This window comes from Lepidochelys olivacea, assembly GCF_965140295.1.
Source record: "Lepidochelys olivacea isolate rLepOli2 genome assembly, chromosome: 4".
NCBI lineage: Eukaryota > Metazoa > Chordata > Testudines > Cheloniidae > Lepidochelys > Lepidochelys olivacea.
The window spans coordinates 124,243,559-124,262,578 of record NC_140414.1 but is presented as its reverse complement, the minus strand read 5'-3'; the positions used below and the strand labels follow the sequence as shown (position 1 = coordinate 124,262,578).

The 19,020-nt window shown below is 41.0% G+C and overlaps 1 protein-coding gene across 5 annotated transcripts in view; it reads right to left on the bottom strand.

The window, feature by feature from the left end:
• Positions 1-4,431: 4,431 nt before the first annotated feature.
• The window catches only part of LOC311519864 (uncharacterized protein), a 40,131-nt gene continuing 25,542 nt past the window's right edge, over positions 4,432-19,020 (bottom strand). For 2 of the 5 annotated variants that reach the window (XR_014711398.1, XR_014711399.1), the window contains 2 exons: positions 8,766-8,888; positions 4,432-6,474 (listed from right to left, as the gene is read on the bottom strand). Coding sequence is in view for 3 of the 5 variants with exons in the window: in XM_084626865.1 (XP_084482991.1) it covers positions 13,005-13,018 (14 nt within the window). In the remaining 2 variants the exon portion in view is untranslated. Of the gene's footprint in view, positions 6,475-8,765; positions 11,765-11,937; positions 12,056-12,955; positions 13,019-19,020 lie in introns of those variants that run through there. The other 3 variants (XM_084626865.1, XM_084626866.1, XM_084626864.1) reach the window with 3 other exon arrangements.

Below are 19,020 nucleotides of genomic sequence, written 5' to 3'. Positions count from 1 at the left end.
GCTGCTGTATGTAACACCTATTCCCATGAGGATTTTGATTATATATTTCAGGAATTAGAGTTCCACTCCTGCAACTGGCTACAAAATTAGTGGGACTCCATGAAGAGTAGCTCTCCACTAACACCATTTTGCCAGATCAAACGTATTCTCACTCTCATCTGACAAACTTGTATAGGACAAAACTACATTACGCACAAACAAGGGAATGGATTTGTTCCCCCTCCTCCCACCGCTCGGATTACTATCATCTTTATTTACAATCATAATCCTGATTATTTGACTGACATTTATAAGGCTCCCACCAGATGGCACCCGAAACCTCGTTCTTCTCTGCTAAAACATTCTGTACAGTTAGGGCGAGGGTAAAAATGCCAAATTATTATTTGCCAAATGACACTCATGGGAAAAATTGATAGTCTTTATAGAAAAGTTAACATAATTAGAAAAAGGAGCTTCCCCAAACTCTCATATTACAAACATTAATTCAGCTATGTTACAAAGAGGGATTTGTAAGCTCTTTGGGGGGTAGGTACTAACTTTTTGTTCTGTTTGTACAATGCTAGCACAATGGGGTCCTGGTGTATGACTAGTGCTCCTAGATACTAACACAATATAAAGAATAACAGTACATTCTCAAGGCAGAGTTTGCATTGGTTCATCTTGGCTTTTGAGGAACTGGGTAAGGCACAGCCAGTATAAACTTTTATTTTACTGATTAAAGTTGGTAGAAGCTTAGACATAAAACAAATCTCACTAGCAAATGTTTAGACCAAATCAAATCCATGTCTCCAGCTATGAAATGAATGAAAAATCCATTTACGTTCTTACTCCAGATCCATGACTGTGGCATCCAAGTGCCTAAATAAGTTATGGATTTTGGAAAGCAGTGTATTCTGAAGAGGATTCTCCATTACAATATACCCTTAAGATTGTTTTAGTATTTTACTGTATTGAATTCCTGCCCTAAAGTGAACAGGCTACTAGATCTCCAACTACCTGCACTACTTTGGGTCTGGTCATGCTGGTATTGAAGTCAATGGGTGTTTCGCTGTTGATTTTCCATAGAAACAGCATCAAGCCCTTGCTGATCGAACTGGACCAAATTAAGCGCTGTCATTCCTCCATTGAAGTCAGCTGCATTATACTGCACCAGGGATAAATCTAGCCCATTGTACCCAGAAGCATGTCAAATTTGGAGGCACTGGGGGGAGGGAAAATCAAATAATTACTATGTGTGTACAGATTTCAAATTGCTACCTAGTTCCCACTTCTTCTGGCCTCACCTGCCCCCAGTTGGATATGTCAGTCTGTCAAAGGTACATATATGCCTCCACTGCCTAGTATCTGAGCCCCTCACAGTCTTAAATGTATTTATCCTCACACCACCCCACTGAAGTAGAGAGGTGGTATAACACACCCATTATACAGTTGGGAGAAGTAAGGCCCAGAGGCCCAGATTTTTAATAGTACTGAGGCACCTAACTCCCATTGATTTTAATGGGAGTTAGGTTCAATGCAAAAATATTTGATATAGAAATAGCCCTAGCCCAACCTCTGGCTCTAAACACACCCACACTTTGGATGAAGTTTGGGTCTGGATGTTAGTCTGGGATTTGGGAAATCTACGCTCAGTTTCCTTCTCTACCACAAATTCCGTGTGTGATCTTGGGCAAGTTGATGTTACTTTTCAAATGAAATACTCCTGCTGTCTGTCAGATCAAAATGGTTTATGCTTGTTTATATTTGAAGAAACAATCTTTGAAGAGTAGAAGGGAGAGTACTGGTGCCGGGGACTTCTTATATTTTCCCAGCAGTAGAGAAGCCAGCACCAGTAACATCCGCACTGTGATTGGTGTCAGGATTCTAGATCCACAGGCACAGCTAAGACCTGGAGACTAGTACTTAGTCCCGTTCTGGCTGGGAAGGAGCCGGGGGATCTTGATATCAGTACTAGTAGGGTGACCATCCATACTGTTTTTAAAGGGACAGTCCCATTTTTGGGGACTTTTTCTTATATAGGCAGCTGTTACCCCCCATCCCCTGTCCCATTTTTTCACAGTTGCTATCTGGTAACCCTAGTACCAGAGCTGAGAGGGAGCCCTTACTAGTGCCGGTCTTTGGTACTGGGGTTGACTTGGCTTCAGATGTGCTGGAGGAGTCAAAGGGCCTGTCAGACTAGCCTGATCAGGCCTTTCCCTGAGATTTAGAAGATTCAAATGGCCCATTAATCTTTTTTCCTCGTTAGGTTTTTCCTGCTCTGGGGAAGAGGATGGGTGCTGTAAATCACCCTTGCTACCATGCTCACTTGTGCCCTGCCTTAAGAAGGTAGAGGTGGTACCAAGCTTCACTGCCAAGGCCACTGTGAGTACAGACTTCAATTTGTGGGACTGATGGCTTGTCAAAGGGGCAGAGACCTGGATATCCCTTCTCAATACTGGCCAAGGAAGCTTTTGGGGGAGAGTCTGTACTTACTGGGACACTGAAGGAATGGGAGTTTTTGTGGGGATAGTCCCTTTTTGGAGTCTTGAGGTACAATAGGTGCTAACTCTGTGGGTGCTCTGGGGCTGGAGCACCCATGGGGAAAAAACAGTGGGTGCTTAGCACCCACTGGCAGCCCCACAGATCAGCTCCTCCCCCGCCCCAAGCCCTTCAGCCTGCCGGCGGGCCCTGCCAATCAGCGCCTTCCCCTCCCTCCCAGCGCTTTCCACCTGCCATGATCAGCTGTTCAGCGATGTGCAGGAGGTTCAGGGGGTGTGGGGGGGAGGAGCGGGGTAGGAAGAGATGTGGGGAGGGGGCAGAATGGGGTGGAGGTGGGAAAAGGCGGGGCAGGGCGGGGGTTTGGTGGAGGAGTGGATTGGGGGTAGGGCGTGGGGCAGAGCGGGGGTCAAGCACCCTCAGTGAACACGGGAAGATGGTGTATGAACTAGAAATGGGTATGTCCAAAGGTTAAGGGGATAAGACCACTGCATGATGGGGAGGGCTTGAAATCTGGTTTGGGCTCAGCCATTTGGCAGGAAGGTACCGAGGCACTAGAATAGGGGTTGCAAAATTATATGGAGGGCCGGGTCGGGAAGGCTGTGCCTCCCCAAACAGCCTGGTCCCCGCCCCCTATCTTCTCCCTCCCACTTCCCGCCCTCTGACTGCCCCCCTCAGAATCCCCGACCTACCCAACCCGCCCCCTCCCGGGACCCCCACCCCCTATCCAACCCCTGTCCCCTAACCACACCCCTGACCGGCCCCCTGGGACTCCCATGCCTATCCAACACCCCCTGTTTGCCGTCCCCTGACCATCCCGCCCAAAACCTCTGCCCCATCCAACCCTCCCTGCTCCCTGTCCCCTGACTGCTGCCCCCAGAACCCCCGATTGCCCCCCCAGAACTCCCAACCCATTCAACCCCCCTGCTCCTTGTCCCCTGACTGCCCTGCCCCCTGATAGGCCCCCCAGGACTCCCATGCCCTCTCCAGCCCCCCCCCCAAACCTCCACCCAATCCGACCGCCCCCTGCTCCCAGTCTGCTCCCTGTCACCTCCCGCCCCCTTACCATGCCGGAGCCAGCCACGCCGCCCGCGCTGCCCGGCAGGAGCGGCGGCCCAGAGCGCTGGCATTGCACAGCGCTGAGGCTGCGGGGAGGGAGAACAGCGGGGGAGGGGCCGGGGGCGAGCCTTCCCGGCTGGGAGCTCAGCGGCCGGGCAGGACGGTCCCGCGGGCTGTAGTTTGCCCACCTCTGCACTAGAATGAGCCACGTGATTAAAATAAACGGACTGAAATAAAAACAAGTCTCTGCCAAAGTCCAGGAGAATGCTACAAAGAGAGGTCGCTATGCGGCAGTGGGCAGACCAGGCAGAGTTCTGTCTCGCTGCCCCAGATGGCCAGAGGGTGATCGGGGACGCCCTGTTCCATAGACCTTCACGTGAAGACGGCACGCAGAGCACAGGAGTGGCCCCAATGGACACTACCCGTCAAAGATTCAGCATTTGTGCACGTGAGGCACATATGCATCTAGAATGGGCCACGTACAAAGACAAAGAAGAATTGCATGTTGCGCTCCCCTCCAACCTAACCCCTTTTCTGTGTTACTAATTGTATATAGGATTCGATTTTAAAATCTAACTTTATATACATACGCCATTTATGCCCTTTGTTTCCACTGTGAAAACTGTGGGAAGAGCAAAAAAAGTAAACAGACCTAAAGTCTGATCCAACTCCCACTGAGGCCAGAAGAAGCCTTAGCTTACACAGAAACAAGGCCACGCTATCATACAGCAGTTTCAGAGTCTGGCTGTCTCATCCATTAGTAGATTTTGCAACAATGACGGTGAATGTTTGAAGGCAAATCTATTTCAGCTGTATTAAAAAGTACACCAGGAGTACACTTCTATTAAATTTGTCCTTTAAAACATTTGTTTTAAAACAAAACTTGAGTAACTGAGATCCACAATTTATGTTTCTTTTTAATTAGAATTAGTAACTGTTTAATTAGAATGAATAATTGTTCACTTGTAGGGGAAGTGCTGTCTGTATCATAGATGGAGAGATGCAAATTCTTACATTTCCCCCTCACTTGAACCAACTTGCCCTCAAGCCATTGCAGCAAAACCATCATCTTTCAGGGTGAGGACTTAAATGAAACTCCATTTGGAGACCATAATTGACTAAAGGGGGATCATGTTAAAAGATGGGCACTGGCTGTCCCAGGGAAGGAGTGGATTTTCCCCAAAGAACATCTGCTCCATTCAGTGCCTTGGCTTGTTCAGGACTTAATGTAAGGTTTGAAGTCCAAAGCCTAGTATGAGGAGGATAGGGGAATATTGCTTGAAAAAGAAAAATGGGTATTAGGTCAAGCCAAGTAGTATTGAAAATCAATCCATTTGCACAATGAAAGATGTGAAATGAATTACAATTTCTTGGCTAAAGTTAAGATAACTATTTATATTCTTCTTACAGTTATCAAGAGATTCATTACTACTACTGAATGATTTGATAAACATTACTAAATATTCTTTCTTGGATACTTATCTGACTCCTAATACCACAGTATCTGAACATCTCATGCTCTTTAGTGTATTTGTCCTCCCAGAACTCCTGTGAGGTAGGGAAGTGCTGTTATCCCCATTTTACAGGTGGGGAACTGTTGCACAGAGAGACCTATTCATGTACTTGCATTCCATTTGGGTGAACATATTAACTGTCATACTAAGTTTAAAGTCTTATCTCACAAACAAGCAAATCTAAAGCAAAACTGCAGTCACTAGCAGTAGGCCAGGGCATTTGGCAAGGTGATTGTTCATTTATTTAATACCAAAGGTTAGAACTAATGAAACTGATAGTTCTTTTTAATTTTCTAATGTAAACACAACTCTTGAAGTCTTGTGGGCTCCATGGGCATCTAAGTGCTCCTGATGGGAGGATGGAATCCTTTACTGTGGTGACAAAATGCTACATTAGACATTTCACACCTACTCTTTCTCAAGGGAATAGTCTGACTCAGGACAGACCCATTGCCACATATGACATTCAAGCTCTTGTAACTGATGGTAGGGGACTTCACAGCACTTTCACAAAGTCCTCCAATGTCCTAAAGTGGGAGCACAATCTTCCTCGGCTGAGGTTCAGCCTTGCACAAGTTTAAAAATGTTTGTGCTTTTCCCTTGCTAATAATGCCATTCAAAAGAGTGGGTGGGGTGTAAGAGCCACTTTCCTTCCCTATCCAGTAGAGAGAGGGTTAGATGCTGCTGGTTAGATCCTTGACCACACGGGGTAGTGCTCACAAAAAAAACCCACATGTAAATTGTTCATTTTGCCAGCCATTTAGCTTTTAAAGATTAGGAAAAAGGGGATTTTATATATCCACAGTAAAAGATGCACCTACATATTAACATGGGCTTAAAAGGCCAAACTCAAATTGTGGTTTAAGTAGTTACAATTCCATTGATCTGCACCAGGTATATCAGAGTGTTTTCCTAGATTTATGGGGGAAGTGAAACTTCCAACAGAAAGTTTCAGATTCTGAACCAAGCTAGGTACATCTTACAACAATCTAACTTATTACCAAAAATGCATAGTAAAGAGAGTTGTGTATACAAATTGTTCATACAGTTGTTTATACAGATTAAAGACTATATAGAAAAATAAGGCTAGGGATGTGTTGTTGTTTCAATTAACCTTCAAATCTCTTATTGCCAGAACAGAAAGTTATTTTGAGTGAGGTTTTTTTTTCAGTTTTTGTCTCTTCCGTAAACCCAAAAGACAGCCCCCATTTTAAACACTACCCCCAGCTTATTCAGGAAGCATCTATTACAATGAAGTATAGTGGTCACTTGAAACAAAAGCTGAAAAGAAAAAAAATAGAACATTCTGTGGGTTACTCAAATGAAAGCAGCAGTGCATATTCCAGCTGGCAGTTCTGGGTCATCTTCTTTCTGCCTCTTCTTAAGTGCCAAGTAATAGATGTTGCCAGCAGGCCTCATTGGGACCCTATAAGAAAATTACACAAATGCAGCACAGAACAACAGATGAAAAGATTAGTCACCGTATCCACAGATAGATTACAAGTGCTGGTAGAGGTTGTTTTTCATTAATACTTTTACTAAGCATAAAGGTGCTGTCAAGGTTCCTCCCCCACTCTGAACTCTAGGGTACAGATGTGGGGACCTGCATGAAAAAACCTCCTAAGCTTATCTTTACCAGCTTAGGTCAAAACTTCCCCAAGGTACAAAATATTCCCCCCCATTGTCCTTGGACTGGCCGCTACCACCACCAAACTAATACTGGTTACTGGGGAAGAGCTGTTTGGACGCGTCCTTCCCCCCAAAATACTTCCCAAAACCCTGCACCCCACTTCCTGGACAAGGTTTGGTAAAAAGCCTCACCAATTTGCCTAGGTGACTACAGACCCAGACCCTTGGATCTTAAGAACAATGAACAATCCTCCCAACACTTGCACCCCCCTTTCCTGGGAAATGTTGGATAAAAAGCCTCACCAATTTGCATAGGTGACCACAGACCCAAACTCTTGGATCTGAGAACAATGAAAAAGCATTCAGTTTTTTACAAGAAGACTTTTAATAAAAAATAGAAGTAAATAGAAATAAAGAAATCCCCCCTGTAAAATCAGGATGGTAGATATCTTACAGGGTAATTAGATTCAAAAACATAGAGAACCCCTCTAGGCAAAACCTTAAGTTACAAAAAAGATACACAGACAGAAATAGTTATTCTATTCAGCACAATTCTTTTCTCAGCCATTTAAAGAAATCATAATCTAACACATACCTAGCTAGATTACTTACTAAAAGTTCTAAGACTCCATTCCTGTTCTGTCCCTGGCAAAAGCAGCATACAGACAGACACAGACCCTTTGTTTCTCTCCCTCCTCCCAGCTTTTGAAAGTATCTTGTCTCCTCATTGGTCATTTTGGTCAGGTGCCAGCGAGGTTACCTTTAGCTTCTTAACCCTTTACAGGTGAGAGGAGCTTTCCCCTGGCCAGGAGGGATTTCAAAGGGGTTTACCCTTCCCTTTATTTTTATGACAGGTGCACACAACAGCAAGGAAATTTTCACAAGCTGAAGTATCTTCTACATTCTCCCCTTTACCTCATTGTAGGTATTTTTATTTGCTGTGTATCAGGGGATGATTTCCAAATTGTATCAGAGGAATTGTTTAGTGGTTAGAGCAGCAAACTTGCATTCTGCTCCAGGCTTCATCTCCCTTTGACTCATTGTGTGATCTTTGGCTAGTCCTTTAACCTCATTTTACCCACATATGGGTAGCTAAATGAATCTTCACTCTCTCCTCAGATTTCAGGAAGCAGAGCAGGGAGTGACAGCACTGATCTGTTCTCCCCCCCACTCCCCATGCTCTAAAACTGCAACTGGAAGAGTGCAGGGAGCACAGATTGAAGCTCTTATCCTGGAACTGCACCACTCAGTATCTTGCTGAGCATCAGAGGAGTGTTATGTGTTGTGAGTAAAGCTACAATTTTGTCACAGAGGTCAGGAAGCCCATGACTTCAGGGAGCTGTGAGGTACCTGTGCCCCCCCAAACTCCAAGCTGCTGTGGGCAACCCCCACTGTCCCCAGAACTCCTGGCCGGAGGGACCCCACAGCTCAGAGCCACAGGTGAAGGGGGACACCCGAAGTTCCCAGCCAGGCTCTCAGCAGCTGCCCAGTGGCTCTCCATTTTGTCATGGATATTTTTATGAATAAAAAATTTTTATGAATAAAAAATCCATGAATTTTTCTTTATTGCCCGTGACCTGGCCCTGACTTTTACTAAAAATATCCATGACAAAATATTAGCCTTAGCTGTGTGCCAATAGGGTGCCTAGCTACACACGCACACATCTTCAAAAGAACCCTGCAAAATGCCTCATGTGCCTCTGAATCATCTGGTTCTACAAAATTGGGGCAGATCTGTCACTGAAGTGTCCAGGTGAGCATAACTCACTGAGACGAGAGGCACAAATTGAACGCTTCCAGAAGTAGTAACAGGACAAAAAAAAAAAAGATCAAATGTTTATTGCATATTTACAAATTATCTGACACCGGACAGAATAAATACCTACAGTGTCTTATTTATATAAAGTATGGATAATTCACATCCCTTTTTCACCTGTATAATAAAACTGTTTAATATTACACACATACTATGAGTTAATGCTTACAATAGAGGAAACTTTTCCCTCATTAAAAATATAAATTGCTCTTTTTAAAGTTATCAAATTAAAACACCAGACTCCTTTATTTTAGGATAGAGGTAATACTTACATCAGAAACTTTATCTGATGATGCCACCATGCCATTTGAATGGATTATTGTTTTGGAGTGGGGTATCTTACAGAACAATCAGAAAGACATGGTCCTTGACCAAAGAACATCAATCTAGATTATCTGCAAAACATATGGAATACATCATATGAGCAAACAAACACACAAGCAACAAATCTGTGCGATGCACTGAATGTTTACAACTTTTTTTATTTAAGAAATGAGGGGAGGGTCTCAGAAGGCAGGTGAGATGTGGAGGCTTGAGTGTATGGTATTCTGTTATGGAGGAAAATTAAATAGTCCCCAAAGAAAAAAGACCAATCAGTGCACAAGTGTTTATTATGTGCACACGCATGCACGCACACACAGTAATACAAACTCACAAAATACTGCACGCTAAATTCCTCTACTTCCAGCATATTTAATTCAGATTCTCAATAAAAAAGGGGTTTCCAGACACACAGGAACCCCCTTCTGGAAGATTTAACTGGGTTAATTCAACTTCTTCATTCCCAGCTCCAAAGTCCCAATCTTTTTGGAGTGTCCCAAGGGAAAACCTCCTCCAGCATTAACCTTGGAGACAAAACTTTGCTTGAAAAAGCCTCTACTGGAAAGTAAAACCTGTAATAGAGTAAAGTCTCTGGGGAAAAGTCATTACACTGAACTGTCTAAACAATGAAAGCAAAGTACAAACAATTCACGCATGGACAAATTCCTACTAGTACAGCACCTCAATTAGGCCAAATAAAATTCCTTATGTATGAGTGGAGGTACCTGCTCTCTTTACTTTTAGGTCCCAGCTAGCTGCTCTGTCACCCATACCATCATTTCCCCCCATGAACCCACTTTAATCCATGGTTATTTACATGTGCAAGAGTCTACCAGAAAACACAGTGGTATTGTTTAAGAATAATTTAGCCATTCTGTAATTAAATTTGAATGGATAATTTATATTGTAGACACCTTGGGGAAGGGAAAAGGTCCTTTTGCTTTTCTGTCAAAGACCATGTTATACCTACTGAACGGGGCACCAATAAATAAGAACAGTCACAAGATGGAGTTATTGGGCAGGTTTCCTGTCCAAAGGGCAGGGGGGCAAAACTAAGATGAGGACTTGTCCTTTGTCATTTTAATCTTCTGTTTCTGTATCAGAGAAAGTGCATTGTATTTTGAACTAAAGGCAAATAATCTCCCCACTGTATTTTCCACTGAATGCATCCGATGAAGTGAGCTGTAGCTCACGAAAGCTTATGCTCAAATAAATTTGTTATTCTCTAAGGTGCCACAAGTACTCCTTTTCTTTTTGCGAATACAGACTAAGATGGCTGCTACTCTGAAACAAGGCAAATAATGTTGTCTAAGTTTGGGATATTACAGGTGCTTTGTTTCTAAAACAGTATTTTAATAGGAAACAATCCCTGATGTCAATTTGAGATCTCAGTCCCCAATCCTGCAAGGTGCTGACTCTCTCCCAAGAGATATTGACCACCTCCAGCTTGCACAGAAGTCAATGGGGTTTTAGACATCTCAGCAACTTGCAATAGTGATCTTACACAGTAACCCCCCCCCCCATTTTTTTGGTCGAGTATCATGATGCTTTTTAAATTCAATTAAAGTATACTGTAGAGTTAGAACTGAATGTCCAGAGATATGCTGGAAGACTGTACACACCCCCATTGCAATTAAATAAGGAGATGGTATTAGCCTCCAATATTATGTGTCTCACCCATCATACATAGAGATGGTCAAACTTTTTCAAAATTCACCATTTCGATGAAACTTTTCAAAGAAATTCCAATGAAAAGCCACAGGATGAATTTTTTGTCAATGTTATGAAAACTGCATCTCATTTTTGACCAGGTCTATCAGAAAAATAGACCTTTTATTACAGAAACATTTTAATATGCAGTATACTATATTTCCCCCCATTCTATACTGTTACTGCTCACACAATATCATTTTTTTTTTGGGTATAATTTAACAGTGTTCTTCTTATACACAGGGGCCAACACAGTACCCTTTACTAAGTGTGAATACTCATGTGAGTAAAGGCTGTAATATTTGACCCATAGTACATGCTCAGTGCTGCAGACCAGATCTATAAAAACGATTTTAATAAAGGAAAAGACTACTATTACATTATAAAATTAATAAAAGTACTTCTACTCAGTGTTTATCCTGAAAAGCCCTTACTTGTATGAGTAGCCATTACTCTTGTGAGGAATCACTTTGATATCTATCAATAGTATTACTCACATGAGCAGGAATTTTGCAGCATTGGGTTCATTAACTAATTAATCTTCAACATCCTTGAAACAAGTTAAGTATCCTCATTTTACAGTTAGGAAAACAAAATCTGACAGACGGCATGATTTTCATAAAAACAAGTAATACAGACACCTATGACTAGAAGTCATTTCTACAATAAGATGCAATTGCAAAGTTCTGCCAGTAAAACATCATCTAACGTAGATTTTAAAGAACACCCTTCACCTTTATAGCTGGGTTGAAAGCAAATCACAATTTTATGCTTCATATTTACATGTCACATCAAATGTTCTTGGAGGTTTTCAGTGAGCAGAATCCATCCCAGAATTGTACCTTCAGTTTTCCATCATGTTGTAATTTCTATAAGTCCTATGAAAGTAGAACCTAACAGTGCACTCTCCTTCAACTCACGCTCCCCCCAAAAGGTTATATAGGAGCAAACTTCACAAATACTTTCTGCTGAATATAACATGAAAAAAGGCTCCAGAAGTTGTACACAGTACATTCTGAGCCTTCCAGCCATCAGGAACTCTGTGACTGTGACCAAACAAGCATCCTGATTTATTCTTCCCTCAAATGCCTATAGCCGCCATCCTGGTAAAGACTTTTGCAAGAACCTAGAAGACCATATCATCATACACATCTTTCCCATCCTAGCTATTTTTATTTTCAAACTTCAGAGCAGAGGAGTGTGATTTACAGCATTAGCTGAAAGGGTATATTGGTTTACGCTTCAGGGTTAAGGAGAATATAAAGTGACTGCAATTTATTACTTTAACACAACAGCTTATGAAACACAACCACTAGTTTTACATGATTGAGTTTACCATAAAACAGCCATAAACAAAAATAATTATATTCAGTAAATCATTTAATACCAGTCATATTTTATGTGTTTCTGAAGAAAACCCTTTGAACACAGAAGGCTACCTAAAAATAATAAAGACTTTGGAAGATATTCGTGGAAGAGGGATGATGTTTGTTAGCATTTTCCCATCTTTTCAAATCTTAAATTTCACTCTCTGTAAAAAAAAAAAAAAAATCCAAAACAAGCTTAGATTTGGAGAAGTGCACATTGCAGTAAAAGCTGTATTTTTTTCTCTGTGTACATACATACCTGTAGCTATACAGATAAATATACTCAGTACATTTATTTGAATCTCATATACATAATGCATTTATATGAATTTGATCAGTTATCAAAGCAAATGTTCAGTGTATTCTTTTGAACACTGCACAAATGTTCTGAACATGCACTCATAGTTCTCCCATAGTGCTTTTCTTTAAAAACAACCAATGCATTAAATTTAATCAAAACAATTCTAATAAAACATTGTAGCTAAGATCTGAATTGCTCAGAAGTAGGGAAATTCCAATCTAAGGATCCTGTTACAACTTTACCTTTGCCATACTGCATAGTTCCAATTCAGCAAGGTATTTAAAGCACATGCCTAGCTCCCTGCATAATGAGTCCCATTGATCTTAATGGGAATACTCACATGTGTAATTTGGCATATGCTTAAGTACAGTAATTGATTGAATTGGGGTGTAATGATATGAATGCAGAAAACTTTACCACCGTATATAATATATTGTGTAGCTAACTGCACGTGCTCAATGGGACTCGTACAAATTATGGCTGCGGTGGGAAATGTAACTTGATATTTTAAATATACATAAGAAAGAATATCCAAACTACAATGCTGTATTAACTTTGTTTTTGGAATTTAATATATGAAACATTCTCCTTCATCTTTCTGAAGCTCACATTTGGATTGCAAAAGCAAAACAACTGATGACAGGAGGCTGAGGGTGAGGGGGAGAATGTTAGTTTCTGGACCAAGGTTCCTTCAGCCCTCAAGACATCAGAGCCATTAAACAAGACAGTGTAAATGCCAGCTGCTGTTTCTTTGAAAGGATACAATGTTCTTCAGTGACAAAGCCACTCTTCTATAACAAGGTTAGATTGTTTTATGCATGTGTTGCTATGGTGAGAGAGAAAAGAGTTGATGAAAAATTGGATGACTACTTGTCTCACTGCAGAGAAAGCAACAGAAATTGAAGATTAATGTACTCTAGACCCATCGTATCTTGTACCCTATGCACTTAATATGCAATACTCAAGCATACAAATTGATACTTTCAACGTTCTGTAAGCCTTCAAGATGTAGAACTTAACAAATTACAAATTATTCTTTCATATCATTCAGCTACACACACTAAACCACCTGCACGAGTGCAGAAGGTGTTCTTGCCACTGCATTCCCTCAGAAATTTTGCCCAGAAAGTGGGAGGCAGCTTTAGTTAATAACTGGAGCACCACTAGCCAAAGCTGCTGAGGGGGCAGTATTAAATCAGCACTTGTAGGAGTTGACCTGTAATTCTCATAGTAATTTGAATGTCTGAAAATCCCAATTTATGGATACCTTCTAAAATATGTTTTTTTTTCTTCTGTCCATCTAGATATGAGGTTTTTATTGTGCTCTCTTAGCTGAGTCTAGCTGCTGTGTAAATTACAGACACTTACTTCCTTTCTCCCACTGCCTGAAACAGTAGCCAGAATGGTTTCTTTAAAACTATTTTTTATTTTCCAACACTGCCCTGTGCCAGTGTTGTCTCCCTTCAATATACATTACCGAAAATGTGTTCTGCTGATCATGAAGCAAGAATTGAGAAATTGCTTCCTGCCTCTATTATCTATTTCCACTTCCAGCTGTCTCTTGACTCCATCCACATGCTCTTAAGGCTCTTTCACTGCACTTCCTCTCTGCCCTCCCACATACAAGTGTCCTGGGTCACCCTTCCCACCTACCTCTCCAATGATCCTGATTCCGGACTATGTAGAGGTCCCCAAACCTCTTCCCCCAGATGCAGACTCCCTCCTGTTTTTTGAAAAGTCTCCCAGTTTCCCTCACATTTATTTTCATCACAAGATTGCCTCAAATTCCTCCCTAGCTGCCTCTGAAATAAGGTTCCTCACTCCATCCTCATCCCAGTTGTAGATTCCCTCCCACAAAATCTCTTAAGATCCCTCTCCAGTTGCCTCCCAGCTGCATTCCCTCCTCTCTCACACATCCTGGGGAAAGTTCTGCAACTAGTATAAAGTATCTTATCTCCAGAGGACAAGGGGTATGACAATTTACACCAGCTGATATTTGTATCGTTTCTGGTCATCGGAGGCAAGACTAGTGCAAGGGAACTTTTCACAGTTTCATATCTGATACAACAACAAACACCATATAGTTGTTTGTGCTAAGTATTCTGAAGGAAGAAAAAATGCTAGATTTTCATCCCAGATAGGCAAATGATACAGATGGAACAGTTAAATCAAATAACCACAATTCCAGCTACATTTTAAAGTACAATCACACATTTTATTTATGCCGGTGACAAGTACAATACTATTTGCAAAACAAATGATTGTAACTTAGTTTCATGCTAAACAAGCAGGTTTAAAAAGCAGCTACTTTTTGTTATTAACAACCTGACAACTGGTACATTTTAGATGTTCAATTCTATGCAACTGCAGAGTATTAACATGGTGCCAGTTTAAAGTGAGGAGCTACTGCTGGATACAAGTTAATGAAAATTTGGAAATAGAGCAGCGGTAAGCAAAGTAATTTGAATAAGTACTGGAGAAAAATTATTTTCATATGGAAATAATGCTCCCAGTTGACAAAAAGGGTGAAAAATTGAGCTGTTCTTTGCAAATATAAAAAAAATGTAAAAGATTTAATAACTACAGATGTTTCCATTCAAGGCTCTATGTGAATGTACTGTAACAAAAATAATAGTCTTATATATTAGTGATCATCTCACTGTCTCAATTTTTTTTGTCTTTGAAATTCAAATATGTAATAAAGCAACCATATCGTTCGACTGTTTCTGAAGTGTCAATGACTTCATATAGCCACTTAACATAGTACAGGGCTGCATAGTCTCACTTTATGCAAAACCCTTATTATAAGTACTTATTTAAAAAAAGAAAGGTGAGAAGATTCAGACATCAAGTTCAGTTGTGAGCAAAGGGAACCACACATCAAAATAGTCCTCAGGCCTCGGCTTTTAGCATATTGTAATTTCTATCACTAAGAAAGTATCCATAAGGCTAAATCCTAAAGGTAAAGCTCTTTTTGGAGTCAAGGGACATTTTGCTTGAGTTAAGGATTTCAGTATTTAACCCATAGAATTTAGAAATGGAGGAGACGACCTATTAGGTTAACTTATCTAAGCCATGGAAGGCAACACAGGATTGTTGCATACAGAACATTAAGGGGCAGATCTTGTCCTGCTGAAGTCAATGAGAGTTTTGCCATTGATTTCAATGAGGCCTGGATCTCACCCTAAGTATTTTGTTTAGTCTAGTGTCAGGTGACAAGCAACAGGGGTTCTATCAATTTGTCTTTCCTTAAAAGTTAATTTCAAAGTCTAACAGATCTCATTACCAAAAACTGTTACATGATATTCACCCTATTTTTTCCTTTCCTCAGTTTTATCAGTTCAGCTCTAGTTATAACCATTGAGACTACCCTAAAACAACTCTTTCCTTACTTGCTTTTTATACTTTACAAACACTTGTACATAGTTATAATATACCTCTATTGTCTTAAGAGTCATGCTATTCCTGTTTAGCGAATTCATTCTTTCTTCATACATCAATCACTACAGTCTCAAGAATTTTAGTTAAACTTCTCTGGACTTCCTTCTAGTTTATCAGCATCTTGACCTACCTCCATATAATAGGAGTGGTCTCATCATTGGTGCAGAGAGGGGGACTATTATCTCCTTGGTACATGATACCACTGCGTATATGCAACCCAACACACAGACTGGCTGTTTTGCTGTTATATTGCATTGCTGTGCATTATCACCTTTAGATCTTTTTCTAGCATTACTGTTTTCCAAGGATCTGTCCCCCATTAAGCATATGATGGTTGGGTAATTTTTTTCCAGGAAGATTAATTTTTCCAAGATGAACCTTGTTTCCTAACTTTCTATCCATACTTCTATGCTATTCAGTTCTGTGCACTTCTGTTCTCTCTAGGTCAATCTGCATTCTTTATTTGTCCTCAGCAAAGACATCTCAAATTCTAGCATGCCAGATTTAAAGGATATTGTGCTCTACCACTGATATAGCTAATGTACAGCTATGGACTTCATTATTACATGAATACATTTTAATAATTTTGTGTCTATATGGTGTCTATCCAGCAGTTTTCTAGCTGTTTCATAACACTTAGAAATAAACACAAAAATATTAAAATGTGCGCAAAAGCCTTTGGAAAAGAAAAAAAGTCAAGACCCTTTTTCTTGAAAGGAGCAAAACACTAATATATTTGTGCAGGATATCAAGAGCCTCAGAAAAGCAGAGGCAAAAATAAAGGCAGAAACTTTATATGCCAACATGCCTTAAAGATGCATGCCTACTAACGTGAGCTAGTACGTAGAATGTCAGTGTGATAGATGTGGATATGCAATAATGTTATGAACACTGGTCAGTAAGGGGAAGTTACTGTACACTGAGGTTTTAAAACTTTCCTGTATGAATGCACTGATTTAACTTAATAGGGGGGCTGCGGGAAGAACAAGCAAGACGGCAATATACAATGGTCCCAGATAAGCAACTTTGCAGCAAATATCCGGGTCAATTATGAGACAAGGGCATACTTCAAGTCTCTAGGTTGAAGTGACACAGCTGTTTTGCCAGGCTAGGAATCAAATGGGCTACAAACAGCTAAAAAGCTATTTGATTCCTGTGAAGGGGTCATTGAGTTGCCAAGGCTCTCCAGGGAGTGTCAGTGAATTCTACAGGGAGACAAATTGACAGAGAGAGGCTCTATGGAAGAGTCCCCAGGTAGAATATGTTTAAACACCTGGTAAGCTAGATGTGTGTAGTGTGTCCTATTGTTTTTAAGATGGTCTTCTCTTAATTGCTTTTGTTCTAAATAAATGATGCTTTGCTTTAAGGTGGCTTTTGGGTCACTGCTTACCACTGTCACTGTCTCAGAGGGAACAGAATTGCAGGGTGTTGACATAAGTCAGACATGTGGAGGGAAACCATGGTTGTGCAATCCAGGACCTGCTCTGGGGAAAAACACATGATCCCACCCCAAGAGAGAGGGGATGGCTCGAGGACTGGGACTTAGGGAGGGGGTATGCAAGAAGAAATCAGGAGGGGTCAGAGATGCAGTTGCCTGGTAACCGTGACAGTCAAAAGCTCAGTAAGATATGGTGGGATCCAGTCCAGAGGGCTTTAAATTCTCATTTCCTTGTGGTAACTATTCCAGCTTTAATTCAGAACACTTGAGCATGGGAAACAAAAGGACTATAATGAATCCAGCTAGAAACAGGGTGAGGTCAGAGAGAATGATGCTTGTCCAGCAATGGTAAGGAACCTGGACAACAAAATGGAGGAATCAGAACACGCGGTACAGGACGTGACACCAGATATTGAAAGAATAGAAACATGATGGAATAGCAATCGTGCCTGTTATTCAGGTATTGAAGGGTATGTGCTGCTCAGGAGAGAAAGAAGTAAAAGTGAGGGTGGTGGAGTAGCATTGTGTGTCAATAATGTGGTAGACTGTAAAGAAAGAAGAAGTGATTGCGTGGGTAAAACAGAATTATTTTGGACAAAATCACTTTGGTGAAGGATTGTAAAAGACGTTCTATAGCAGATTCTTAGGGCTTGATTTGCATATGGATAGAGATCTCTTTAATATTATTATTAGAGCTATAAATACTACTGGAAACTGTGTCATTACAGGAGACTTTAACTTCCCAGGTAAATGGGATGACCTGGGTAAATATAGGCCTGTCAGCCTGATATTGATCCTGGGCAAGATAAAGGAGCAGTTGATGCAGGACTCAGTTAAGAAAGAATGGTAATTAATGCAAATGAACCTGGGTTTTATGGAAAACAGATCTGGTCAAACTAGTTTGATAATCTTTTTGACGAGATTACACATTTGGTTGATAAAGGTAAGTGTTAAAGTAATGTACTTAGACTTCTGTAATGCGTTTGACTTGGCATCGCATGACATTTTGATGAAAATACAAGAATGATATAAAATTAACATGGCACAGATTAAATGTATAAAAACTGGATTATTATACAGGAGGAACTGAATGACCTGGAGGACTGGAGTTATAGAAGTAAGATGAAATTTTATAGTACAAAGGGCAAGGTCATGCACTTAGGAACTAATAAGAATTTCAGCTACGTGCTGGGGACTCATCAGTTAGAAACACAGGAGGAGAAAGTCCTGGGTATATTAGTTGAGCACAGGAATACTATGAGCCAGCAATGTGATGCCAGCATGAAAGAGGCAAACGTGATCCTAGGATATATCAGGCAAGGTATTTCCAGTAGAGATAGGAAAGTATTAATGTTATTGAGTACAACACTCATAAGATCTCATTTGGAACACTACGTATAATTTTGGTCACCCATGTTCAAGAAAGTGAATTCAAACTGGAACAGGTGCAGAGAAGGGCTACTAGGATGACCAGATGAGTGAAAGCACATCTTATGATAGATTAAAAGCGCTTGGCTTGTTTAGCCTAGCAAGATGAAGGCTGAGAGGGGATATGATTGCTCTCTACAAATAAATCAGGTGCGTAAACACTAGGGGAGGGTATTTAAGCTCAAGAACAGTGTTGGCACAAGAACAAATAGTACATGAATTCATGTAGGCTGGAAATTAAGACGTTTTCTAACCATCAGAGTAGTGAAGTTCAGGTACGGCTTTTCAACAGAAATAATGGGGTCAAACAACCTAACTAAAGATAAGATAGAACCTGACAAGTTTATGAATGGGATGTGGTTGCCTGTGACAGCAAGGGACTGGAGTCAGTGGATGTCTATACTGCAATTAAACAACCTTCCCCCTCATGGGATCCCAGAGCCCAAGCCCAAATATGCACACCACAATTAAACAGCCTTGTAGCCTAAGTCAGCTGATGAGGGCCAGCTGCGGGTGTTATA